Source organism: Arachis ipaensis, chromosome B3 (assembly GCF_059453495.1).
Source record: "Arachis ipaensis isolate K30076 ecotype BB chromosome B3, ASM5945349v1, whole genome shotgun sequence".
Lineage (NCBI taxonomy): Eukaryota > Viridiplantae > Streptophyta > Magnoliopsida > Fabales > Fabaceae > Arachis > Arachis ipaensis.
In genome coordinates, this window is record NC_142438.1 from 140,562,611 (window position 1) to 140,589,356 (window position 26,746).

Below are 26,746 nucleotides of genomic sequence, written 5' to 3' on the forward strand. Positions count from 1 at the left end.
CATGTTGCTCGAGATTTCTCTAATGTTGTTATCAACCAAAAACATATTATTCCTTCTTCTTTGAAATATAACTGGGAACCACCTCCAATGAATGTCTGTAAAGTGAACTGCGATGCAAGCGTTTTTGAAAATGAGCAATTAGCTGGTTTTGGATGTATTATTAGAGACAGCATGGGAATTTGGATAAAATGTTGTTCTGTCAGTATACCTATTTCTAGTGTTTTCTGTTGTGAGCTTCATGCTATTTGGAGAGGATTTGTTATGGCTTGGGATTGCGAGTGCAAAGAGGTCATATGTGAAACTGATAATCTTGATGCGTTTCTTCTTGTTTCGCGAGGCACAACCAGCATGATTATGAATGACTCTGATCTGCTTGACAAAATCAAAGAGATGCTCCAGCGCAATTGGACAGCTACTTTAGTACAGTGTTCATCCAGCGAACAGCAAATAGAGCGGCTGATTTAATAGCTAAGACTGCTGTTTTAAACAAGCAGGTGTATTTAGAGTGGTTACTGCCTCCTAATAATTTAGACATTATTATTAGAGAGGAGTACTACTCTTTTTTTTAGGTCTTTTTTCTTTGTATTATGTTCAGTCACAAAAAAAATGTATAAAGTAATAAAATATATTAATATTCGACTTATAAATAAATAATAGGCGAATTAAAGCGGTCAGATCATATTTAAATTGAAATAATTTGAATTAAGAATTTATTACTGTGATTAGAATCAATCATGTAAAATAGGAATTTAATTGGTTTAGAAATAAATATTTGTTTTTGTAATGTATAATTTAAATCGATAATTTTACTTTTAATCCTTTATTTATGACATAATTTTTTGTTAAACAATCAGCGCCTATCACTAGACCATCACTGCTAATTTTTTTTTTTTTTTTAGACTATTGCCAGGCAATATCACATGCAATTGTTGAATTCTATCCAATTCCTTTTAAATTAGAGAATAATATAGTCACAAAAAAAAATTAGAGAATAATATGACATGTTTTCTTATTATTAAACGAAATAAATTAACTTATCATAATTAATTTTAACTTTTAATTAAACCTAAATTTTGTTAATTTAATTAATTTATTATGATGTATTTTTGTTTATAAATTATAAAATTTATTAAAAAATAGTTTAAATTTATAATTTTTTATTTTTCTCAAATTATATATTTATTAATCAATTTCAAATTTGCAATCACAAAATATAAAAAATCTCAAAAGACAAAGAATAAATAAAAAATATTCAAGAAGCACACAAAATTTAAAATTTTTAAAATTTTCTCTCTTTTGCTTTCTTAAATTTTTTGAAAAAAATAATAAAATATAAAATAAAATTCTTTAATAATTTTTAACTATAGTATATTTTTTTTTAATCTAACCTAAATTTTTTTAACCTAATGAATTAACTATGGTATATTTTTTTTTACAAATTATAAAAACGATTAGAGAAGTTCTATTTTATATTTTATTAGTTTTTCCAAAAAATTTAAGAAAACAAAAGAGAAAAAATTTTGAAAATTTTAAATTTTTTGTGCCTCTTGAAAATTTTTTTATTTGTTCTTTGTCTTTTGAGATTTTTTATTTTGCGATTGAAATTGATTAATAAATTTATAATTTGAGAAAAATAAAAAATAATAAAATTAATTTTTTTGATAATTTTTATAATTTGAAAAAAAAAAATACATCATGATTAATTAATTAAATTAACAAAATTTAGGTTATATTAAATATAAAGTTAATCATGATAAATTAATTATTTTATTTCGGTTAATAATAAGAAGATATGTCATAAGAGATAACTTATCCTTTAATTTAAGAAGGATTACATAATATTTAATTTTTTTTATATTAATATCTAAATGTTTAAAATTATTATTTTTTTATTATTAGCTACCAAACCATTTTATCTCCAATCAAATTCTCTTAACAATAAAAAAGACTTGATCTTAGTTATAATGTAAAGTAAATTCCATGAATCTACAAATCAAATCAAAATTTCAATTCCATTACTCCAATCATACTATATTATGAGTTGAAAGAAGGGAAAAAAGTGTTAGAAAAAGAAATAATTGTTTTTTTTTTTTGGAATAGTACGAAATAAAGGATAAACAAAAAAAATAAAAATTGAAATTGAATGAAAAGATAAATTAAAACTAAAATAGAAAATAAAAACGATAAAAATTAAATATAAAAAATATTCTATTTTTTATTTTATTTTTTGATATAAATAAAAAAAGACTCATTCAATTTAAATTGTCTATACTATAATGTGAAAATTGAATAGAATAGAATCAATCAAATCTTTTACCAAATCTTTTGATATAATAAAAGAGATTCAGTTAACTTCACTTATTCACACTAATTTTATTAAAAAATTAAAAAGTGTTTTGAAATTCTGTTAATTACTCTATAATAATTATAATAGTTTATGAGATATTTATAATTTTTATTAAGTCAAAGTAAAATAAAAATTTAAAAATATTTAAATTTTTTATATCACAAATATTTAAAATATTTTAAAAAATGGTAAGTACTAAGGTAGCGTTTGTTTTGAGGTACTGAGACAGAGACTGAGAGACTGAGACTCAGTATCGTGTTTGTTAGTTCAGAGACTGGTACTAAAATTTCTGTCTCTGTCTCTAAAATTTCAGTATTTCAGTACCTCTAAAAAGTAGGGACACAGGGGACTAAAATTTTTAGAGATGGAGACTGAAACTTTAATAACATTTTATACCTAAAATATTTTCATTTCAATTAATTAATTCTAATTTTACCCTTTGTGCAAATTAAATTAGAGTTTCATTCTTGTTTCAATTCCTGTCTCCCATTTTGCACCAAACAGAATATTGAGATTTATTTCAATCCCTGTCTCTTAGTCTCTGTCTCTCAGTCTTAGTCTTTCGGTCTCTGTCTCTCCACCAAACGCTACCTAAAGGAAATACGACAACATTTTGGAGTTATTTACTAACAAGAACAAAAGGATATTGTTTTTGTTAAGTGCTTTTTGGCACTTATTTGTCTTTGCAACGTGATTCACATATATAAAAATATCGGTAAATACTACCTCAATTCAATTTTTTAATAAAAAATTAACTTAATTTAAGCGTGAAATACTGAAATTTCATAAACACTATTTAACGTTATTAACTTGGTTCTCTTAATTCAAAGGTTCTACTTATGATGAATATTATGTGTTGTCAAATTTATGTAATATTTACAGACTATTTAACGTTATTTTCAGTTACATATAAATGTATCATTAATAAACTCTAGATCATATTTAATTATATTCTTTTGTCATATTTTTTACTAGGAAAGAAATAGAAGATGAAAATAACTGGTTTTTTTTTTCTTCTGTCTAATAAGTAATAACAATTAATTACTAAATGGACTCTTCTATAAAAAAAAGGATGGTTGATTAGTCTGCTAATAAAATTTTAATTATTCATCGTAAACAAAATCGATTATTGTAGGAAGAAAATATTTAATATTAAACATAGGGTTATGCTACGTGTATACTAAAATCAGTTACCAAAGTCAGTTACCAGTATAAAATACACATTGAAAATGAATTAAACCACACATATATTTATATACAAATACATTAGTAACTGATTTTAGTAGCTGATTTTAGTGTACAAATAACAATTCTCTTAAAAATATATATATATTATGACAAATTATTAACATTGATATACTTGTTAGACAATTGTCATTCCTTCTACACCAATACCCAAAACCAATAGAAGTTAGGTTTTGTTTTTTTTATTATAGATACGAGTAGGGGTGTACAGACCCGGCCGGGTCCGAAGGCTCGGTCTGGTCCCGAACACTTTAGGGGCTAATTTGGTGTTATTTCATTGGGTTTAGGGTCGGGTAAGGGTCTCAAAAATAGACTCGGTCATTATTTCGGGTCGGGTCCGGGTCATAGCTCGGGTCACCCGAAGTCGGCCCGGTGGCCCGGTCATCATACACAATTAATATTTTGTATTAGTGATGGATCATGACTATTCTTATGTGGAATTTAAGTATTATAAACCTTAATATTTTGTGTTATTAGTCATTATAAAACTATAAGTGAATGTTTTATGTTTAGAATGCATAAGACTTTAGACTAATGCATAATATTGTGTTATTTGTATTGATTTAAATATTTGGTATTATTAGATAATATTAGTATTGATTGTGGTTTTTTTTATAGTATTGATTGTGATTATACTTTAATTTTAAAGAAGGGTTGGTTTTTGTTATACTTTTCTAAGTGAAATTTACCATGTTAAATAATGGTTGGAGTCTTGGAAATTTGGATATTTTTACATGTTAGCTTACAAGAAGGTATCAACGTAATGTAATGTTAACGGCCCGGTTTTCGCCCGGTATAATTGTGGCCTGAAAGTGTATTAATTTCATCGGGTCTAGGATCGAGTTCGGGTCTAATAAATAGACCTGGTGTATATTTCGGATCGAGTTTGGGTCACATCAAACCTGGCTTCACCCGACCCATGTGCACCCCTAGATACGAGACAAGGATATACAAATATAAAATTATATTTAATAAATAAAGTATAAATAAAAATATTATATTTAAAGAATAAAAATATTAAATTAATATATTTTATGTTTATCATAATAAAAAATATAAAAATATTAATAAAAAATAAATTTTTATTGATTTTTAATTTTTTAATTAATTTTTTATAATTATATTTTTTTAAATTTTTAAATAAAAAATAAAAATAAATTAAATTTTTATAATTTATTTTAATTTATATTAAATAAAATATAAAATATTAATTTTATATTTTTATTTTTTATATCTTTATTTTTAGTATTTTATCTTGTTCATCTAGCCATAGGTAGCGCATTTAATTTCGATTAATTAATTTTACTTCTTTTAATGAAAACATTTGGATCTGATTAATAAATGATTGGTGTGGACTATGAGCTATTTTATTATCAATATATAAAGGAAAAAAAAAAAAAAAAGAGAAAAAGGAAAAGAGGAAAAGGAGCAATCTAAAGACTTTTGACACAACCGGAAATAGCGCTCTTCTTCCACCGTTGAGGAATTTGCTTGCTCAATCAAATCGCACTCTCTTCTCTTCACATTTTTTTTCTTCAACCAAAAACCCTAAATTCTCCATTTCCATTCACTGACAATTCTACGCTCTTTGATTTTGATTCGATTTACTTGGCGTTGCGTTTCTGAAATAAAGACAATAATAAAAACTTCGGATTCAGTAGTGACTTGTCCAAATTCTGTAGAGGCGATCCGAACTTTTGATCGGTGAGTTTGCGCGATCAGCATTGCTTGATAATCTCCTCAGATTCAGAATCGTTTGTTTCGGCGGGTGAAAATTCGAACTTTGTTTTATTCTTGTAATTGCGCCGAGCTCCTTGTTTCAATGCTTCCAAGGAGAGTAAGGAGGATTCACGCTTTAAAGCTATGTTCTGATTCGAAAATTAGGGTTCACGGAATTCAAAATTTAGTGCGGTTTTTAAATATATTGTTTTGAGCGTGTGAAAAGTGGCTGAAGTGAAGTTCTCGAGAATTTTCTTTGGACATGAGAAGCTCCTGGTTCAATAAATTGTTCATAATTATTGGTCCAAAACCGCCACTGAGCTGGTTAGTCGTGTGTCTGATCAGCGTGCTAGCTCTAATTGCATTGTTAAGTTCTTCTCCGTCTTCTTCCAGTGCCATTGATTCAGCAACTCGTAATCCGGCATCAATCGTCTACTCTAACTACAGAAGGATAAAAGAGCAAACAGCCGCTGATTATTTGGAGCTGACGTCTGTGTCGTCCGCTGGTGGCGCTAAGCCGAGGGAACTGGGAATTTGTGGAAAGGAGAGGGAGAACTTTGTGCCCTGCCACAATGTCTCTGCCAATTTGTTGTCTGGGTTTAAAGGAGGGGAGGAGTTTGATCGGCATTGCGAAGCGTCGAGGGGACTGGAGAGGTGTTTGGTTCGCCCTCCCAAGGATTACAAGATTCCCCTGCAATGGCCGATTGGCCGGGATGTTATCTGGAGTGGGAATGTGAAGTTAAGCAAAGATCAGTTTCTTTCCTCTGGAAGTATGACCAAAAGGTACTTCATTTATTTGTAGGATAGAGTGCGAAGGATGACCTTGTTTGGGTTAACAATTAAAATACTGTTCCTGCATTTCAGTTTTTGTTAGGTTTTCTCTGTTGTGATTCATACTTTTGTTGTTTGCACTTACTTTTTTTTCTTGGGTCAACTTCCATAGGTTGATGCTACTAGAAGAGAACCAAATTGCTTTTCACTCAGAGGATGGCTTGATCTTCGATGGTGTGAAAGATTACTCTCGCCAGCTTGCAGAGATGATAGGTTTAGGAAGTGATGCTGATTTTCTCCAAGCTGGTGTAAGTCTTATACATATCATAATCCGAAAATTGGTGTTCTTTGGGGAAGGATATAATGTTTTAGAGGGAAAGGGGTTGGGTATGACATTTCCATGTATAGGAAGTTAAGAAATGGTTCTGATATGCAGCTGTCTCTGTTCTGTCTTCTGATTCTAATCAAGGATCATGTTGTTTGGCTGAATAATATATGTGACTGATCTAGATTGATCTCATTGTAACAGGTTCAAACTGTACTAGATATTAATTGTGGATTTGGTAGTTTTGGAGCTCATTTGTTGTCACTGAAAATAATGGCAGTCTGTATTGCGGCATATGAGGCAACTGGAAGCCAAGTCCAATTGGCACTTGAGAGAGGCATCCCTGCTATGATTGGCAACTTTATTGCAAGACAGCTTCCATATCCGTCATTATCATATGGCATGGTTCACTGTGCTAAATGTGGCATCATTTGGGATGAAAAAAGTAATTATGGTTTATGAGCATTACTCTCATTTTTTGCATTGTAGATTTCCTTTTAGTCACATATATAATGTTCAATTCCTCTTGTTAGTATTATTTCTTTTCACGTTGATATATGGTGTCATATGTTTTGACAATTGGTATAGTTTTTTGTCAAAAGTTTTGTTAAATAACAAATGAGAGGAGATGATTAAGCTGTATCACATATGCGGTTGAAGCCTGCATGGCTGTATAAGTATAATAAGAATGTCTGTCAAATGCCAAATAGTTGATTGAGTTAACACTGATCCTTAATATAACACAATCTGTTGAACCTTGTTTACAAATTTATTCTTAGCCACTACCTAACAGTTGACGGTTTTGGGTTAGTTGATTCTTGACAGGTAATTAGAGCATCGTTAACCATATGTCATGATACTTGTCTCCCCACTCTTTATGACTATCGTTTTCTTTACGAGATAAAGTGGGCCTACAGCCCTATACATTATCCATTCTTTAAGCTTTTAGGGCTCGTGCATGAAGGGGTTTTTAACTAATAGCCATAACTTTGGGATTGTTGATCCTTGATGATGGACAGTAATAAGTTTTTTGTGCAGGTTTTGGATAGCAATTTCCGTAGCCTTTATGTGTTTCATATTTATGTATCTTCTATATGACGTATCAGGGAATGGATATCATTATAGTCAAGGCCTAATTCACTTGTATTAGATAGTTTATGCCTTTATGGCCAGTAGTCTGTGATCTATTGTTCCATGGCTGGATTATACCTTAGTTTTTTGGCATTTAAATTTTTTTGGGTTTATTAAATAATATAATGTTGGTTTCATTTGCAAGTAATTTGTTTGTCTCAATCAAGTTGATACTTGAAATGATGTAAGAATGGTCATATGAGAATCATATGTATTTTTTTCTTTTTCTTTCACTTCCATTCTCTGTAATTTCTCTATCATTTCCATTTCTCTTTACTTTTCCATCTTGCAATGACTTTTATAACATCGTGAATATAGTATAGCTTCTGCATGAACTTCTCTCTTTCTTTTGCTCACTAACATTGACTTCATCCCACAGATGGAATGTTCCTTATAGAGGTTGACCGTGTTCTTAAACCTGGAGGATATTTTGTTCTAACATCGCCCACAATCAGGCCACAGGGCAGTTCATCACGGGAGAAAAATAGAATCATGTTGAACCCAATGGAAGAGCTGACCCAGCAACTCTGTTGGACTCTTCTAGCTCAGCAAGATGAGACTTTTATCTGGCAAAAGACTGCTGATGTTGATTGTTATTCATCTCGGTAGGGATAGTGGTATAATGTGAACAACATAAATGACTAGTAATATTAGTCAATAGCTGTTTCTTTGATAATGCTAATATTAACACTTAGTCCTCCAATCCTTTTTAAAAACTCAATTGCTAATATTCTGAAACACTTACTCGTCCAACTATAGTTTTTTTTTGTTGAAGTTTATTTCTTATATTGTAGGAAGCAGCGTGGTATACAGCTATGCAAAGGAGATGATGCCCATTTATATTATCATCCTATTGTACCATGTATCAGTGGGACCTCTAGCAGGCGCTGGATTGCAATACAGAACAGATCCATTGGATCTGAGCTGAGCCCAGCTGAACTTGAAATTCATGGAAAGTATTGTGACTTATCAGCTTTTTGCAATCTGCATATTTCTACCTGCTTTTCTTCCGTAATTTCATTCCTGTTTTAAAATGCTTTGCCTTTTCAAAATTCCCTCTATCATTGCAGGAGTTCAGCCTGAAGAATTTTATGAAGACATGCAATTCTGGAGATCAGCAGTCAATAATTATTGGTCATTGCTTACACCACTAATTTTCTCTGACCATCCAAAGAGACCTGGAGATGAAGACCCAATGCCTCCATATAACATGATACGAAATGTTATGGATATGAACGCTAATTATGGAGGTTTAAATGCTGCTCTTCTAGAGGAGAAAAAATCGGTGTGGGTTATGAATGTTGTTCCCGCCAGGGCTACTAATGCACTTCCTCTTATACTAGATAGAGGTTTTGTTGGTGTTATGCATGACTGGTAAGTTGCTATTTGTTATTTGTGTATGCATGTTGGGTTTCAAACTGCTTTATATATGTTATATAGCAAAATCCATTTCTGAAGAACATCCAACTGTTCAAACCTCAAAATTTCCTCCTCTATACCATCTTTTTGTTTGAGTTCATCAACAAAACTCATTGTAAAATAAAGTTGATGCTTCTTCTGGCTTGAGTAGTTCATTGTTTAATCTGGCTATTGATCTCAAGGTGTGAACCTTTCCCCACCTACCCGCGGACATATGATATGCTTCATGCGAATGGTCTCATCTCACATCTCGCATCAGAGAGTTGCAACATGCTAGAATTATTCTTGGAGATGGATAGAATATTACGTCCAGAGGTACAACATCCCTGTTACTTACAGTTTCATGGTTACTATGGAAGAAAGTTCATCATTGATTTTGTACACTGTACTAACTACTGACGAAAAAGAGAGCAGAGAACGTATTCAGTTTTTGCCATGTGACTCTAATGATGCGTATTCATTTTATTGTTGTGATGCGCACATAACATAGTTTGTTGGTTTATTACGTATAGTTTAAGTATTAGAATATTGGAATGGTCCATAAAATCCTAATTGTCTATTACATGCCATCATTTTCTAGGGATGGATAATTCTTTCTGATACTATGTGGGCTATAGAGTTGGCTCGGAAGCTTGCAACACAGCTACGTTGGGAGGCCAGGTTAATTGATCTTCAGAATGGCAGTGACCAACGGCTTCTTGTATGCCAGAAACAATTTGTGAAAAAATAATTGGTTGAAGACTAGTATTTCTCACCATTGCATATGATCACGATTCTTTTGCTCTGGTAATTACTCACAATCACTTTCTAATCTGTATAGCATTTTCCCTTTTTTCAGTTAAACGGGGTAGAGATCTTTTATGAGACTTAAAAATTGAAAATTATGGCTGCACTAAAACAAACAAAACTCCGTGTTTGTTTAGGCAGAAATACATTTGCATTGGTCTTGATGGTGACACACTTGGATATTGATCCATGTACCATGTTGCATGTTGTAAAGAGTCTATGATATCATAACCAACCCCCCCAAAAAAAACGGCGTCAGAAATTTTGCATCTTAATGTTTATGTTGAGTGCCTGCTACGAATTGATAATTGCCCTGTTTGTAACATTACAGAAAATGGATATATTTTAGTTGGCACGTCTTGTATATAGAGTGCTCAAAGCCTTGACGTTCCCCATGTTTTCCACAACTGCGTCAGGGAATTGAGGAAGCTGTAGATTGTGAAGGTTCATGTTGAATTCAGTTCCACCTTAATTTTTTTTTGTTAATGTTGATTGTAGTAATTCATTCATCTAATATCTTTTAGCATTTTTTTCCCTTCATGATTTCTTTATTGAATCATTGATTTACTAGTTTTTGAGAAAAAAATTGTGAATGGCCTCGAAATCCAAGAATGAAATTGATATTGCAACTCCATCTACTTGGGTTCATCTGGTCTAACTTCGGTCGGCCGGTGATGATCTTAAACTCTCTGTCTTGCTGTAATTCCATTAAATACACTGTCTTGCTGAAATTCCATTGATTCCATCTAATGTCTTTTAAGAGACACTTGTTAAATTAAGACTTTCAAAATAAAATGTACTTGGAATGATCATGCTCTTGCAGATCCTTTTTTTATGTAATGTTTTACAGGTGAAAATTGAGTTGGACCCATCAGATAAATAAATAATTGAGTTTGATGGTCATTCCTGTTCCGAAATAAATAAACGAGGAAGAGGTAATAAATATAAAATAGAGAAATATAAATATAAGACTCTAGTATTATTATTCACCAATATTCTTATCTCACTATAATAGAGGTAATTTTTATAAAAATTATAATTATTTTAAGTTAAAGCCATAGAAAGAGAAAGAGTTCATAGTATAATGTAAAGAGAGAAAAATATTTGTTTTATTGCATGTGTATTGTTTCAGATATATGCTTCTATTTATACATGCATAGAGGTTTTTTTTCCACTTTCACTGAATGTAAGGACCTTGGTAACATAGTATTTCAGTATGGAAAAGATGAGCCGTCCATGGTTATCCATTTCATTCTTATCACAACACTCCCCTTAAATGATCATTTAGGATTATGTCTAGTTAAAACTTTACTTAAAAAAAACTCAATCGGAAAAAACCTTTAGTAAAGGAAATATGCTTAAATTGAGCAATGTATACTGTATTATTTTTAAATAGAACAGTTGGAGCTATCTTTTGATCAATCAGTCCACATGATGACAGAACATATTGGATCAAACTCCTGAGCCAAAAACACTCGCGACTAGCTTCATGTATCGCTAGTATTTCAGCATAATTACAGGATGTTGCCGCAATCGTTTGTTTTGTGGACCTCCATGATATAGCTGTACCACCATATGTGAATAGGTATCCTGTTTGAGATCTCACTTTGTGTGGTTCAGACAAGTATCCTGTATCTACATAGCCAACTAATTGTGACTTGGATCCATAGGGATAAAACAATCCCATATCAACCGTTCCATGAAGATTTCAAAATATTTGTTTGATTCCATTCCAATGTCTTCTGGTTGGAGAGGAATTATATCTTGCTAGTAAATTCACTGCAAATGATATATCGAGTCTTGTATTATTAGCAAGATACATTAGCGCTCTAATGGCACTAAGATATGTACTTCAGGACCAAGGATATTTTCATTTTCTTTCTTAGGACGGAATTGATCATTTTCTACATCCAAAGATCTTACGATCATTGGGGTACTTAATGAATGTGATTTATCCATATAAAATCTCTTCAAGATCTTTTCTATGTATGTTGTTTGATGAATAAAGATCCCATTTTTTGTATGCTTGATTTGCAGGCCGAGACAAAATTTAGTCTTTCCAAGATCTTTCATCTCAAATTCTTTTTTTAGAGTTTTTATAATTGTTCGAATCTTTTCAAGAGTTCCAATGATATTTAAATCATCAACGTACACAACAATTATAATGAATCCAGATGCAGATTTCTTTATGAAAACATGGGCAGATATCATCATTCTTGAATCTATTTTTGGCCAAATACTCAGTAAGACGATTATATCACATTCATCCAGATTGCTTCAAACCATATAAAGATTTTTGCAATTTAACTGAGTATAATCCTTGTGAATATTCATTGGATGGTTTAGATATCTTTAATCCTTCAAGGACTTTCATATAGATATCGCGATCTAATGAGCCGTATAAGTAGGTTGTTACCACATCCATTAAATGCATATGTAGTTTATAATATGCAGATAAACTGACCAAATAACGCAATGTTATTGCATCCACTACAGGGGAATACGTTTCTTTATAATCTATACCGGTTCTTTGTGAAAAACCTTGTGCTACAAGTCGAGCTTTGTAACGTACAACTTCATTTTTCTCATTTCGTTTTCTCACAAATACCCATCGGTATCCAACAGGTTTTACATCTTCTGGTGTACGGACTATAGGTCCAAAGACTTTACGTTTTGCAAGTGGGCCTTCATGGCTTCTTCCCATTTTGGCCAATCATTTCTTTGTTGACATTCTTCGACAGATCTTGACTCAAGATCCTTACTTTCATGCATGATATTTAATGCCACATTATATGCAAATATTTCATTGACAATTGTGTTATTTCGGTCCCATTTCTCTCCTGTAAAGACATAATTTATCGAGATCTTGTCATTTTCACAATTTTCAGGTACCTGAACGTTTTCTGGCGTTAAAATTATATCAGAATTTTGGACAACTGCAAGTGTCTTTACTATGTCTTTTTTAACAGGAATATTATTTTCTTCTTTTCTTTTTTGAGAATTTTTGTCTTTAGAACCGACAAGCCTGTCACGCTTCTGGCGTGAATTTGTTTCAGTGGCAATTTGTCTGACTGGGACATCAATTCGAATTGGGGTATTTTTCGCTGGTATATAATATTTGGTTATTCTCTTTGTATCGGAAAATGCATCAGGCAATTCATTTGCTATTCTTTGCAAATGTATAATCTTTTGAACTTCTAATTCACATTGTCCGGATCGAGGATCTAAATGCATCAAGGATGATGCATTCCAATTAAGTTCCTTTTTATGAAGCTTATTCTCTACCCCTAATATTGAAAATTTTGATTCATCAAAATGACAATCTGCATATCGGCATTTAAATACATCTCCAGTTTGTATCTCAAGATACCTTATTATAGAGGGAGAATCATATTCAACATATATCCCCAATTTTCTTTGGGGTCCCATTTTGGTGTGAGAAGGTGGTGCAATGGGAACATATATTGCACACCCGAATATTTTTAAATGAGAAAGATTTGGTTGCTGGCCAAAAGCTAATTACATAGGAGAGAACTGATAGTAACTTGTTGGCCTCAAACGAATAAGTGCTGCGGCATGTAAAATAGTTTGTTCTCGTAAGTAAGGGTCTAGCAATTAATTTGAGGTATTTAATAAGTGATTCTGCTAGCCCATTTTGTATGTGAACATGAGCTACTGGATGTTCAACACTTATTCCATTAGCAATACAATAAGCATCAAAAGCTTAGGAAGTAAATTCACCAGCATTATCAAGACGAATTGCTTTGATTGGATTTTCTGAAAATTGTGCTTTTAATCGAATAATTTGAGCCAGTAATCTCGCAAATACTAGGTTCCGAGAAGACAATAAGCACACAAGTGGCCATCTTGAAGATGCGTCTATTAGGACTATAAAATATCTAAAAGATCCACAGGGCGGATGAATAGGTCCACATATATCGCCTTGAATCCTTTCTAGGAATTCAGAGGCATCAAATCCAATCTTTACTAGTGATGACCTTAAAATTAACTTCTCTTGAAAACATGCAGCACAACGAAATTCACTAGATTTAAGAATTTTCTGGTTCTTTAGTGAATGTTCACGGGAGTTTTCAATAATTCTCCACATCATGGTTGTTCCCAGATGACCCAATCGGTCGTGCCAAGTTATGAATTCATTTGGGCTAGTAAATTTCTGGTTTACAATGGCATGCGATTCAATTGCACTAATCTTGGTATAATATAACCCAGATGAAATTGAGGGCAACTTTTCTAATATAACTTTTTCATTTGAATGATAAGTTGTGATACATAAGTACTCATGACTTCCCTCATTCATAGTCTCAATATGATATCCATTCGGCGAATATCTTTGAAACTCAATAAGTTCCTTAGAGACTTAGTAGACAATAGTGCATTATTTATTATGAATTTTGTTCCTCCAGAAAACAAAATTATAGCTCTTCCGGAACTTTCTATCACATTTCTTGAGTCAATAATAGTATTAACATATTCTTCTTTTGGCACAAGATGGGTAAAATATATATCACTTTTGAGAATGGTGTGCAAACTTGCACTATCCGCAAGGCATACATCATTACATCTTCATTATATATCCTTGTCATTTTTTTCAAAGATAAATAATAATAAAAATGAGTAGTAATACATGCACAGTCAAATTGAATTCTTGATTGTAATTATTTTTCTAAGAAATACTGTACATAATGTCATATACTAAAATTTTATTATTATCACTATTATTATTATTATTATTATTATTTTTAAAAGTTGACACATTTAATGATTTCAAAAATTTTTAAACATAAACATTAATATTTTATTATTTATATACATTATATTTAAAACTTAAATACATAGAAAGTAAAACTTAACAATAAATTTCTTACATTATTTATTTACATGAATATTTAATAATCTCACATATTAAACTATGTCATCATTGATCAAATGATCAATATTTCCTTCAAGATCCTCAAAGAAATCAGATACATCATAATGAGTGGTGGAATTTTCGGCATCATTTGAAACAAAATTTGTTTCCTTTTCTTTGTCATCCTTTTTCAGAGATGCTTGATAAAGATCAACTAGGTGCCTTGGGATACGGCAGGTACGTGACCAATGACCCTTTCCACCACAACAGAAACATTTATCCTCAGTTGATTTATTTTGCCTATTTTTTCTTTCTTTATCCTACTTCTAGTGAGATCCTTTATTGTGAACATAATTCTTTTTCCTTCCATAATTTTTCTTGCTACTAAAACCTTGCCATTTACCTCTTCTGGGGTAATGATTTGCCGCATTTGCTTCAGGAAATGGAACGGTACCAGCTGGTCGTGCTTCATAATTTTTTAAAAACAACTCATTGTTGCATTCAGCAACAAGAAGGCAAAAAATTAACTCAGAATATTTTTAAATCTTTTTTCTCGATACTACTGCTGTAGGAGCACATTCGAAGCATAGAAGGTTAAGAAAGTTTTCTCTAACATATCATTATCAATTATCTTTTTTCCACATGATTTCATTCGTGAGGTGATTCGAAATATTGCAGAATTATATTCATTTATGGATTTAAAATCCTGTAAACGCAAGTGCATCCATTCATATCGTGCTTGAGGAAGTATCACTGTCTTTTGATGATTATACCTTTATTCAAGATCTTTCCACAGATCTGCAAGATCTTTTAATGTGAGATATTCATTTTTCAATTCTTCGTCAAGATGATGACGAAGGAAAATCATGGCTTTGGCTTTATCCTTCTGGGATGTATTATTTTCAGCCTTAATAGTATCTCCAAGATCCATTGAATCAAGATGGATTTCAGCATCTAGTATCCATATTAAATAGTTGTTTCTAGATATATCAAGAGTATTAAATTCAAGATGAGAGAGTTTTGACATAATAAAAATTTGTTACCTGAGTCTTCCTAAATTTTTATCAGAGTCTCGTGCTGATAACGTGTTGTGAAATAAATAAATGAGGAAGAAGTAATAAATATAAAATAGAGAAATATAAATATAAGACTCTAGTATTATCGTTTACCAATACTCTTATCTCACTATAACAGAGGTCATTTTTTATAAAAAATTATAATTATTCTAAGTTAAAACCACATAAAGAGAAAGAATTCATATTATAATGTAAAGAGAGAAAAAAATATTTATTTTATTACATGTGTATTATTTTAGATACGTGTCTCTATTTATACATGTATAAAGGTTTTTTTTTCCACTTTCATTAAATATAAGGACCTTGGTAACATAGCATTTCAATATGAAAAAAATGAGCCATCATCCATTTCATTCTTATCACAACAATTTCCACTTTTGAAGTTCATTCTTATCACAACAATTTCCACTTTTAAAGTTGAGGGGTAGCTTATTTACTTTACACATGTTAATTAATTCTAAAGCTATATTTATTTTCTATTACTCTGTCCATGCATCCCAATCCAGCTGATGTAGGTTTTGACTTTTGAAGGATCATGCTTGTTTAGCAAACTGGTAATTGCGGTTTGTGTTCATACTTCATATCACATCACCATTATGGCCGGCTACTACTGGGTATTGGTCAAAAGAATGACATTATACAAAAATAAGCTAGACTTTATCTTAATTTTGTCCTCCCAAATATTATATCAACTCTCACCATTGTAAGTTTAATAACTATTATTCACCAAAATCAAACACGCCATAACTTTGAGTTGGTAGATCGAGGGCCTATCACTATTACATACTCATAGATGTAAGCAAAAAATAAGCCAATCTAACTTTGTTCTGTTCTCGCAACTAAAACAACTTCGATATCATATTCTAATTTAAAAGCTTTGCATCGGCATATCTTTATATTCTTAGTGATGGAATACTTTTGTTGTCCATATTCGAATTCTATGAATCGAACAAAGAATCTCACTCTATCAAGAGATGAAAATATTAACACGTAAGATCATGCTCTATGTTACGTTGAAAAACTCATCTCTAGGTTAGCCAACTTTGTTTTCTTTTTTGGTGAACCTAGTTCACATAATATATTAAGGCTCCGTTTGTTTACATAGACAGGACACGGAAACACAAAATCGTATTTGACAGAGAAGACATGGATAGAGACAATGTGTCCAGGAACACTGAATTAGTGTATTTTTGTTAATTTTTTATTATTATATTTTTCGTCTCAAATTTTTTGAATGAAAAAAATAAGAATAAATTAAATTTTCATAATTTGTTCTAATTTATTACCAAATAGGATACAAAAATACAAAATTTTGTGTCTTTATCCTTTATATCTTGTTCTCACTATCTTGTCTTTAAAAAACAAACGTAGCTTTAGTTACACTGCTTTTATTCTCTTATAATTTTTAGAAAATAATGTTGATGCACATAAAAGTTTTCTATAAAAGAACACACAAATTTCCTATAAAACTATCTCATTCTCCTCAACCTTTCGATTAGATCGATTCCTACAAAAGTTAATTGACAAATCAAACAAAAGTTCGGCCATTTCCACTCTTTCCATCCTATATAAAGACAGTCTATAACTTTTTTTTTCTTATTTGAATTGGAAACTAAATCAAATTATTCCAATTAAACTTGATTATTTTTATTTTTAACATGCCCCATGTCAAAGTCAAAGGAGACAGAAGTTGTACACCCTATAAAGAAGACATGTCCAGCAACAATACTGAATATATATTACCGGTATATACACGTATGTATGCATTATTGTATGGTGCACATAAATCCAAATCATCGTATGATTATTTTTAAGAAAGAATACAATTAAAGTAGATGGAATTACAGCATAGCAGTGAAGAGGTTGATTTCCGTTTTGGTCGGTTCCAAAATAATCTAACGGCACAGATTCGGTCTTACATTCTCCTCCACAACTTGCTCCTTCCTTTATAACAACTCCACCCCACCTTCCCTTCTTTCACGCATTCTTATTCTTTTTCTTCTTCTTTTTCTTCACAATCACCAAACACATTATTATTGTTGTTGTTGTTATTGCACATTATTACAAAGCTATTGTTGTTTTGATCTCTCTCTGATACAAACAATGTCTACCGAGAAGGAGAGAGAGACTCAGGTTTACCTAGCCAAGCTTTCTGAGCAGGCTGAAAGATATGAAGGTCCTTTTTAGTTTTTACCATTCCTTGTTATGATTTGTTTTTTTTTTTAATCTTAATTAACATAACTTCATTTCATTTTAATGATTAATCACATGTACATCATGCTTATGCTGAATGTATTATATTACTCACCTTCGGAATTGTTGGATTTGTTCAAAAAAGAAATGCAAATGCAAATGCAAATCCGAATAACAAACCCATTAGCTTTCATAAATCTAATTAAGAAAAGGACAAAAATTAGGAGGGATGATATGATTAGAAAAGAATATAACTAGTTTTTTATTTTCAAATTAACGAGAGTTGTTGCCTAATAAGAAATGGTGGTGAGATCCATTTTTATAGATACAAAATGTGTTATTAAGTATTATTATAAGAAAAATTGATCTAAAATACTTTATAAAAATATAAAAATATTATGTATATATTAAAAATCAACTACCAAATCAGTTATTATATATTTATGTATAAATATATATATTATTTAATTTATTTTTAATATTTATTTTGTATTTTAACGTATATTTTATATCTATATTTTATATTATTAGTCCATAAAAATTAATCTCTAATAATATATAATCAATTTAAAATAATATTAGTGTTATATGACTAGTGAATATTATTAATTATTAAAGAATTGGAGAAATGTGATGCAGAGATGGTAGAATGCATGAAGACAGTGGCAAAGCTGGATCTGGAACTGACAGTGGAAGAGAGGAACCTGCTGTCAGTGGGATACAAGAACGTGATTGGTGCAAGAAGAGCTTCATGGCGCATCATGTCTTCAATCGAACAGAAGGAAGAGTCAAAGGGGAATGAGGCCAACGTCAAAATCATCAAGGGTTACCGCCAAAAGGTGGAGGAGGAGCTTTCCAAGATCTGCAGTGATATTCTCGACATCATTGACCACCATCTCATTCCTTCTTCCCACTCTGGAGAAGCCACTGTTTTCTACTACAAGATGTATATATCATTCATCTCTCTTCTTAGAGATATAATTATTTATGTTATTTTTTTTAATCAGCTTAACTTTGTTTTCGTAATCCAGGAAAGGTGACTACTATCGTTACCTTGCTGAGTTCAAGACTGAGCAAGAAAGGAAAGAGATAGCTGAACAGTCACTCAAGGCATACGAGGTATTTTATAGGAGTAATTGATTTTTTATGTAATAATTGGTGGATGCTTATGTATGTTTGTTTGCATTGTATGAATAGGCTGCTTCAGCAACTGCAAACTCAGATCTTCCATCAACACATCCAATCCGTCTTGGACTTGCACTCAACTTCTCAGTGTTTTATTATGAGATCATGAACTCTCCTGAAAGGTATTATTAGGTTATATATGCTACTAGCTATGTATTGGGATTATTACTGAAATAAATTGAATTAAAGGGCTTGCCATTTGGCAAAACAAGCATTTGATGAGGCAATTGCGGAGTTAGACACATTGAGTGAAGAGTCATACAAAGACAGCACTTTGATCATGCAATTGTTGAGAGACAATCTCACTCTCTGGACCTCCGATTTGCCTGAGGATGGAGGTATTTCTTTATATTCATGCCAATATCAAGCTTTTATGTTTTAGTTATTTATAATATCTGATAATATATATACTGCATTCAAAAAGTAAATGCTCTCATTAAATGCAGGTGAAGAATTCAAACCAGTAGAAGAAGCATCAAAACCTGCCGAACCTGAGTCCTAAGGTATGTATTTGGAATATTTTTTATTCTTAATTTTGTTTGACTTAAAATCTAAATAGAAATATAAGATAGTATAATAATTAGAGGAATATTAGATAACTATCAGAATTTATTGGTTTAAGTCGTCAATTAATCACTAATATTTAAATGTATAAAATAAAGTATGTTGTTGGATTACTAAACAAAAAATTTAAACTAAAAAATTAAATTAATGACTAAGTGATAACTAAAAATAATAAATTCTGATATTCCTTTAACAATTTTTTTAATGACTACACTTCCTTTTTGTTGAAATACCAGTTTTTTTTTAAGTAAATTGTTCAAATATATTAATTTTTCAATAGATCTAAAAATAAGTTAAAAAAAAAGCTCAATTTAATAAAAAAAATATATTATTTTAGTCAACCAATCATAGTGTTTTTAAACAATTTTGACTTTTTTTTTGTCTGTTTAATTTAGATATTGCAGCAATGATAGGGATAAGAATAATCCTAGATATATGCAAGAAAGGCCAACTTTTCAGCATTTTTGTTGCAATGGATCTGGACCGGACAATATAATGCAGAGTTGCAAACCACAGCCACTTCCTAATTCTTGCGCTTTCCCTTACAATCCAACAACCAAAGCTTTTATTATTACTGCTTTATAATTTTTTTAATTAATTAAGTAGTAAATTGAAACAATATAATGATGAGTCATATTTACGTTCACCTACTAAAAGCATCTATTATTTTTCGATGATTACTTTTTAATTGATTCACTCCAAAATGTTTGTCTTCCCTCTATTAAATAGATTTTGTTGTTATTGGAGAAATTCTATTGTCTTGGTTTGATGATTTTTTATTTTTTGTTTTTTTTTTTTAATGAATTCTAAGTTACAATCGAAGTATTGAATGGAATGATAAAATCTAACTTAGAGATTATCAATTAGTTAGTAGTTACTGACAAACAAATATTCGAGAGTTTATGTCTATTAATCTAAAAAAATAAAACTTTTTTTCACCAAATGTATATGTTGTAATCTATAAAAACTGAATATTTAGGAATTTATGTGTCTATCTAAATCTAAATAACAAGAATGCCAAATATTTCAAATTTACAGTGTTCATGAAGCATAAAAAAATAACACATTATTGTCATATTTCATTTAGATATTATAATTGAATTCCCTTAAAACATGTTAGTAGTAGTATTTATACATTTACCATCTCAATATTCACCCTGGCGAACCCTACCCAGCCACCAAATTAAATAAGGCTCAATTGGATATTGATTAAGTAATTAATTAGGGAGTAAAATTACTATTCTTAAATTATTGATGATGTCATTTTAATCTGAGATATATTATTTTTAATAAATATACAACTCTACCAGAAAAAATAAACTTATTAAATTGAGAGTGACATTATTAATTTTATAACGAAAATAATCAAATATCCCCATGAACTAATCAAACCTTTATCCTTCACTCCTTTCTGAAGTGCTGTCCATGGGTCCAGTAACTTTCTGTATCTCTAATGGTCAAAACCCCAATTAAGCACTTTTTAGGAATATATATACAAAGTAATCTAAAAGCAATGTTGGAATTGCAAGCGGGTTGGTGGCATCGGATTTAATGTGATTTAGATTCAGTCCAAAATATATATCGAATCTATTTGTTATTTATTAGATTCGAATTTGATTTTAGATCCGATGAAACTTACACATTTTTTGGCCAAAATTATACCGGATAAAAACTGAGCTGTTAACATTACTTTCTTATAAGTTAGCATATAAAAATATCTAAATTTTCAAAACTTCAACTATTATTTGACATGATAAAATTCACTTAGAAAAATATAACAAGAACTAACTCTTTTCTAAAATTAAAACATAACCACAGTCAATATTAATATTGTCTAATAATACCAAATATTTAAATTAATACAAATAAGTGAATAACACAATATTATACATTAGTCTAGTTAGTCTTATGCATTTTAAACATAAAACATTAACTTATATATAGTTTTATAATGACTAATAACACAAAATATTAAGATTTATAATACTTAAATTCCATATAAGAATAATCATTATCTATCACTAATAACACAAAATATTAATTGTGTATAATGACCGAGTCACCGGCGGGCCGAGTTCGAGTGATCCGAGCTATGACTTGGACTCGACTCAAAATAATGACCGGGTCTAATTCTAAGATCCTTACCCAACCCTAAATCCAGTGAAATCACACTAAATTAGCCCCTAAAATATTCGGAACCAGGTCGGACCAGATTATGTACACCCCTAACAAATAGTAATCTTGTGCAATAAATAAATGAGTTTTGTATAGTGTGTTTCAAGTTTTATATATGATGTTTTATTTTTTTAAGAGATAGTTAAATAATATTTTTCTTCTTTTTATTTAAAAAATATATTTTATTTTTTTGTATAAGATTAAAATAAGGGGTAAGTACGATTTTGGTCCCTTAAGTATGGGGCCAGAATCGAATTCGTCCCTCTTCTTATTTTGCCATTAAAATCGTCCTTAATGTTTTTTTCGTATTAAAATCGTCATTTTTAATAAAAAATTTTGTTTTATTCCTAAACTACCCCTATTCCTATTTTAATAATAAAAATTATAAAATAAAAAAAAAAAAACAAAACGGGTGTTTGGGGAAGGGGGGAAGAAAACGCGTGGGTGGGGAGGGGAGGGGAGGGGAAGGGAAGGGGGGGAGGGAAGGGGGGAGGGGGCTGGCGCCGGGGAGGGAGCAGCTCGCTGCTGCTCGCGTTGCTGCCGTCAGACCCTGTCGCCGCCGTTCGTGCTTCAGTCGCCGCCACCATCGCACCGTTTGGAGCCGCCGTCAGACCCATTGAGAGGGGTCACGGGCTTGGAGCCGCCGCGCGTTCATCACCACCGCGTCCTCGCCGCGCTGCCGCCGTCGTCCTCACCACGCTACCGGGGGGTGGAGGTGGAAAGAAGGGGGGAACAGGGAGGTCGCCGCCGTGACCTCCTCGTCGTCGTCGCTTGCGCTCCGCTGCTGGTCGCCGCCTCGCCACTGCTGCTCGCCGCCTCTGCTTCTTGCTTCGATTTCTTTCTGCTTCGTCTTCTGCTTCTTGATTTGTTGAATCTTTGATTTGTTGATTTATCTCTGTTTGTTGTTTGCTGTGGTGGTGGTGGTGGTGGGGGTGGAGGGGAAGGGAAGAGCGGGGAGGGAGGTGACGTGGGGTGGGGTGGGGGTGCTGGGAAGGGAAGACAGGGAGGGGGTGACGCGGGGTGGGAGTAGGGGTGCTGGGAAGGGAAGAAGGGGAGGGGGGTGACGCGGGGTGGGAGTGGGGAAAGGGAAGAGGGGGAGGGGAAGGGGGAGGGGAGGCGAGGAGGGGGTGGGGGTGGAGGTGGGGGGAAGGGGAGGCGGGGAGGGGGTGGAGTTGGGGGGAAGGGGAGGACGACGCGGTGTGGTGGTGGTGGTGGGGGGAAAGGGGGCGCGGGGTGGTGGTGGGGGTGTGGGGGTGGGGGTGGGGGTGGTGGTGGTGGTGGGGGGTGGGGACGTAGGGGTGCTGGGAAGGGAAGACGGGGAGGGGCATTTTTGTCCAAAAAAATAAAAAGGACGATTTTAATACGAAAAAAAACATTAAGGACGATTTTAATGGCAAAATAAGAAGAGGGACGAATTCGATTCTGGCCCCATACTTAAGGGACCAAAATCGTACTTACCCCTTAAAATAACTACTCTTTAATGTATTAGACCAAACTACTATGTAATAATATTTTATATATATATATATATATATATTGTTTATTCAAGTTATAAAAATAGAGAAAAATATAGATTTTATAAATAGAAAAAAAGAATGTTATTTAAGTATCTCTGAGAGAAAACCATTAAACTCTAAAGTATTACTATAAACAGATGTACGGCGTTTTGGCCATTTGCTTTTATTTTTTGCTAGTTTATTCAACACTAAATTGTTGAGGTTAAAACTTAAAAGTTTACAATATATAATAAGAGTTTTAAAATATTTTAGTCCTCTAATAATATTTTTTTTTATAATTATTCACGTAATTAATATAAAAAATAATTATTTGTTGTGATATAATATTATATATATATATATATTTTGGTAGTAGATTAAAATTAAATTTATATAACAATAATTACCATCACTTCTTTTAATATGAAATTATTGAGCAAATAATTTTTAATAAATAATTAAGAAAATATGTATGTACAACTGCTGAAAAAATTATCAAAAATATCAATGAAATTTATAAATGTTGATAAAAGTATCCATAAATTAAAGAAATTAATGATGTACTTATGAAAGATGGGTTTTGTACGACAAAAATATTCAAATGCTAATTTTTGGGTATTTTACTTAAATAAATGAAACAAAAATCAATTTTACTGGATTTCCCTAAAACAAATTTCCAAACGTGTTTCCCTCTTCCTAATATTATGTAAATTGTCTTAGGGTGATAAGGGTTATGTAATTCATTAAACATGGCACCGTAGAACGATTTATGCATGCATGGCCTAGTTCGAAATAGCCATAAATTGTGCCAGGTACTCATGGTTACAACTTGAATATAAATCATCCCACCCTACTAGGATTCACGTGATTTTAGGTTAAAGCACAAAGACCCGCCACGATTAATATCCTTTTCTAACCCTAACAATCCTGATGCGATTTACGTTCTCTTTGCTAAACCTAATAGGCCTACCACGATTTACACGCAACGTAGTAACCCTGAGGAGCCTAGAACAATTTATGATGATAAAAATTTTATAAATAAACGAGTGTGGCGTAAACAAATCACACTTGAAGTTTTGTGAGTTTAGCGAGAGATGGCTGAGAGTATATTTTTATTAATTCATCATCGAGGAAAGATTGATGAAAACACAAGTGAAGGTGTTGTGTTCTCTAGTAAAAAACAGATAGGTGTATTTGTAAATCCGTCAAAAGACTTTGATGGAATTACATAGTAGGATATTACATGAGGCAGAAAAGTGTGGCAAAAAATGTGTGAAACAATTATTTTTTCGTATTCCTATATCACTGAGGCAAGGTTATGTTAAGTTTGGAAAGTACGAGATGCTTGGCGATGACGACGTACGAGCTATATTCCACAGCCAAGGAAGATTTTCCGACTTAGGCGCTATAGAGTTGTTTGCCATAATAGTTGATGTAGAGGATAGCTCTGGTGGATTCGCTCCGAATTCGCCAACTGGCATCATAGAAGGGAATTCCAGCGCCATTCCAGCTGGACAACCGGTGACTCCTTTAGTTTCATCCCCATCATTTGCTACTGATTTTTCCGTTCCGGCAGATGACTTGGGTGATGGGCGTACGTTTGGGCAGCTCGCAGTTGCAATGGGAGCAGCATCTATAGTAGATGGTGCACCGGCATTCATGGAGATAAGAGAGAGAGATCCATTTGCGGAGGCTATAGGCGATGATGGATCGGATTCGGAGCCACCAATTATTGGTGATGAAAGCGATGGCGAGGAAGACACCACACGTGCTAGGGGAGCACAAACCCATGCAAGCAGTCAGACGCAGTAGTACCCTCGACACTTTTTCACTTTGGACCTTGATGCAATGAACCAGCCTGCATTTTTAGATCAACAACACCCTACTATTGACGGAGATAGGCCTATTATAATTGGCACGGACGAATTTGAAATCGGGCAATCGTTTGAAACCAAAGACGAAGCTATACTGACAATCAAGAGTTATAATATTCGTCGTGTGTAAAATATAAAGTGATTGAGTCCGACCGATTGAAGTATCATGGGAAGTGTGTGCAGTTCAGGAATGGATGTAACTGGCTGATACGTGTGACTATGTAGCAGAGGAAAGGCTACTGGAAAGTTAGAAAGTACAACAGACTACACACATGTCTAGCAACTGAGATATCAACGGATCACAGGCAGCTCGATTATCATGTCATCTGTGCTTCAATTCTATCCTTGATCATGGCGGATGCATCAGTCTCCATTAAGGTATTCCAAAATGCGGTGTCGTCAAAGTTTGGTTTCAACCCCATCTACAAGAAGGTTTGGATGGCCAAGCAGAAGGCCATTGCTTAGATATATGGAGATTGGGAGGAGTCTTACAACCACGTACCAAAGTGGATCACCGGGGTTCAGTTGTATATGCCGGACACTATAGCGGTGTTGCATACTTCACCAGTGAGGGCAGGTAATATGGTGGATGGAACGAGGGTTTTCTTTCATCGATTATTTTGGACGTTTCCTTCGTGAATTGAGGCATTCAAGTATTGCAAGCCACTGATATCCATTGATGGTACTCATTTATATGGAAAGTATGGAGATACTTTGCTAATGGCTATTGCCCAAGATGAAAACTCGAACATTCTCCCAGTAGCATTCGGGTTAGTCGAAGGCGAAAACACATATTTGTGGAAGTTTTTTCTTGGCCACCTTTGTCAGCATGTGACTCCCCAGCATGGCATTTTAGTGATCTCTGACCGGCATTTTCTCCGCCTATTCAGGAAGAGCTATTGACCGTATATGAGGGACCTCATGTGATCCCCGATCTCAGCATGATGCGAGCTGCTATTGGAAGACCTCAGAGTACCAGGATAAGGAATAGTATGGATGAGACTGAGCTGGATCGACTAAAGAGATGCGGAATGTGTAGGACCCCAGGTCATACATCTGTAATCCCGTGTATAGATCTGTACCGTTGCCTCTGATTCATTGGCGGGCAAGACTCTAAACTTGTTTTGGAACCATGAAAAAGAAACTGTGAAGTCATCGATACAATCATCCGGTGGAAGTTCGTCGAATAGATCTCCAAACCACACTTAGACAGGCTTCCCTCCCTCTATCAACCGCTCGAAGTCACTGAGACACCCGCTCACTGCATGTATGTCAATAGGGAGGCCAAACTGGTATGCCACATTTAACATTTTGTAGTGTTATCGTGCACGTTCCGAACGACATATGGAACGTATGGGTTTCAGGACGCCATCGCTCCACGAATGCACTGATCAGCGGCTCATCAAGCTTGAACCAATAATCATTCAACCTTACAACATACAGTAAATTGGCACGATCTAAGTACGGCAGTATACAATCGTGCATTATCATCTTCTGTTGTCTACGAACGCTCCTAACGCATCGAGTTAACTGATAAAACATAAATATTAGTGAAACAATTTAACCGGTC

At 32.9% G+C, this 26,746-nt stretch overlaps 2 protein-coding genes across 3 annotated transcripts; both read left to right on the top strand.

Moving 5' to 3' along the window:
* Positions 1-4,964: 4,964 nt before the first annotated feature.
* Positions 4,965-10,471, top strand: QUL2 (QUASIMODO2 LIKE 2). 2 transcript variants are annotated; one of them, XM_088508841.1, is made up of 9 exons: positions 4,965-6,094; positions 6,255-6,390; positions 6,612-6,852; positions 7,918-8,143; positions 8,333-8,489; positions 8,608-8,912; positions 9,140-9,272; positions 9,538-9,743; positions 10,075-10,471. In XM_088508841.1, the coding sequence occupies exons 1-8, from the start codon at positions 5,574-5,576 to the stop codon at positions 9,685-9,687; spliced, it is 1,869 nt and encodes a 622-aa protein (XP_088364967.1). In that variant the 5' UTR covers positions 4,965-5,573; the 3' UTR covers positions 9,688-9,743; positions 10,075-10,471. The 2 variants fall into 2 exon arrangements, with proteins under 2 accessions (XP_088364967.1, XP_088364968.1); XM_088508842.1 differs by lacking the exon at positions 10,075-10,471 and adding an exon at positions 9,885-9,905.
* A 7,192-nt stretch (positions 10,472-17,663) lies between these two features.
* Positions 17,664-20,408, top strand: LOC107634771 (14-3-3-like protein GF14 iota). The gene is made up of 7 exons (XM_016338193.3): positions 17,664-17,865; positions 18,522-18,828; positions 18,914-19,001; positions 19,080-19,189; positions 19,257-19,405; positions 19,514-19,570; positions 20,027-20,408. The coding sequence occupies exons 1-6, from the start codon at positions 17,793-17,795 to the stop codon at positions 19,567-19,569; spliced, it is 783 nt and encodes a 260-aa protein (XP_016193679.1). The 5' UTR covers positions 17,664-17,792; the 3' UTR covers position 19,570; positions 20,027-20,408.
* The last annotated feature ends 6,338 nt before the right edge of the window (positions 20,409-26,746 follow it).

What these genes read in the sequence shown, in the direction of transcription:
- LOC107634771 (XM_016338193.3), top strand. Translation starts at nt 17,793, where the DNA reads ATGTCTACCGAGAAGGAGAGAGAGACTCAGGTTTACCTAGCCAAGCTT. An exon ending in GCAGGCTGAAAGATATGAAG is followed by an intron (nt 17,866 to 18,521) that starts GTCCTTTTTAGT and finishes AATGTGATGCAG; the next exon opens with AGATGGTAGAATGCATGAAG. An exon ending in CGATTTGCCTGAGGATGGAG is followed by an intron (nt 19,406 to 19,513) that starts GTATTTCTTTAT and finishes CATTAAATGCAG; the next exon opens with GTGAAGAATTCAAACCAGTA.
- QUL2 (XM_088508841.1), top strand. Translation starts at nt 5,574, where the DNA reads ATGAGAAGCTCCTGGTTCAATAAATTGTTCATAATTATTGGTCCAAAA. An exon ending in CTGATTTTCTCCAAGCTGGT is followed by an intron (nt 6,391 to 6,611) that starts GTAAGTCTTATA and finishes TCATTGTAACAG; the next exon opens with GTTCAAACTGTACTAGATAT. An exon ending in GTTGATTGTTATTCATCTCG is followed by an intron (nt 8,144 to 8,332) that starts GTAGGGATAGTG and finishes CTTATATTGTAG; the next exon opens with GAAGCAGCGTGGTATACAGC.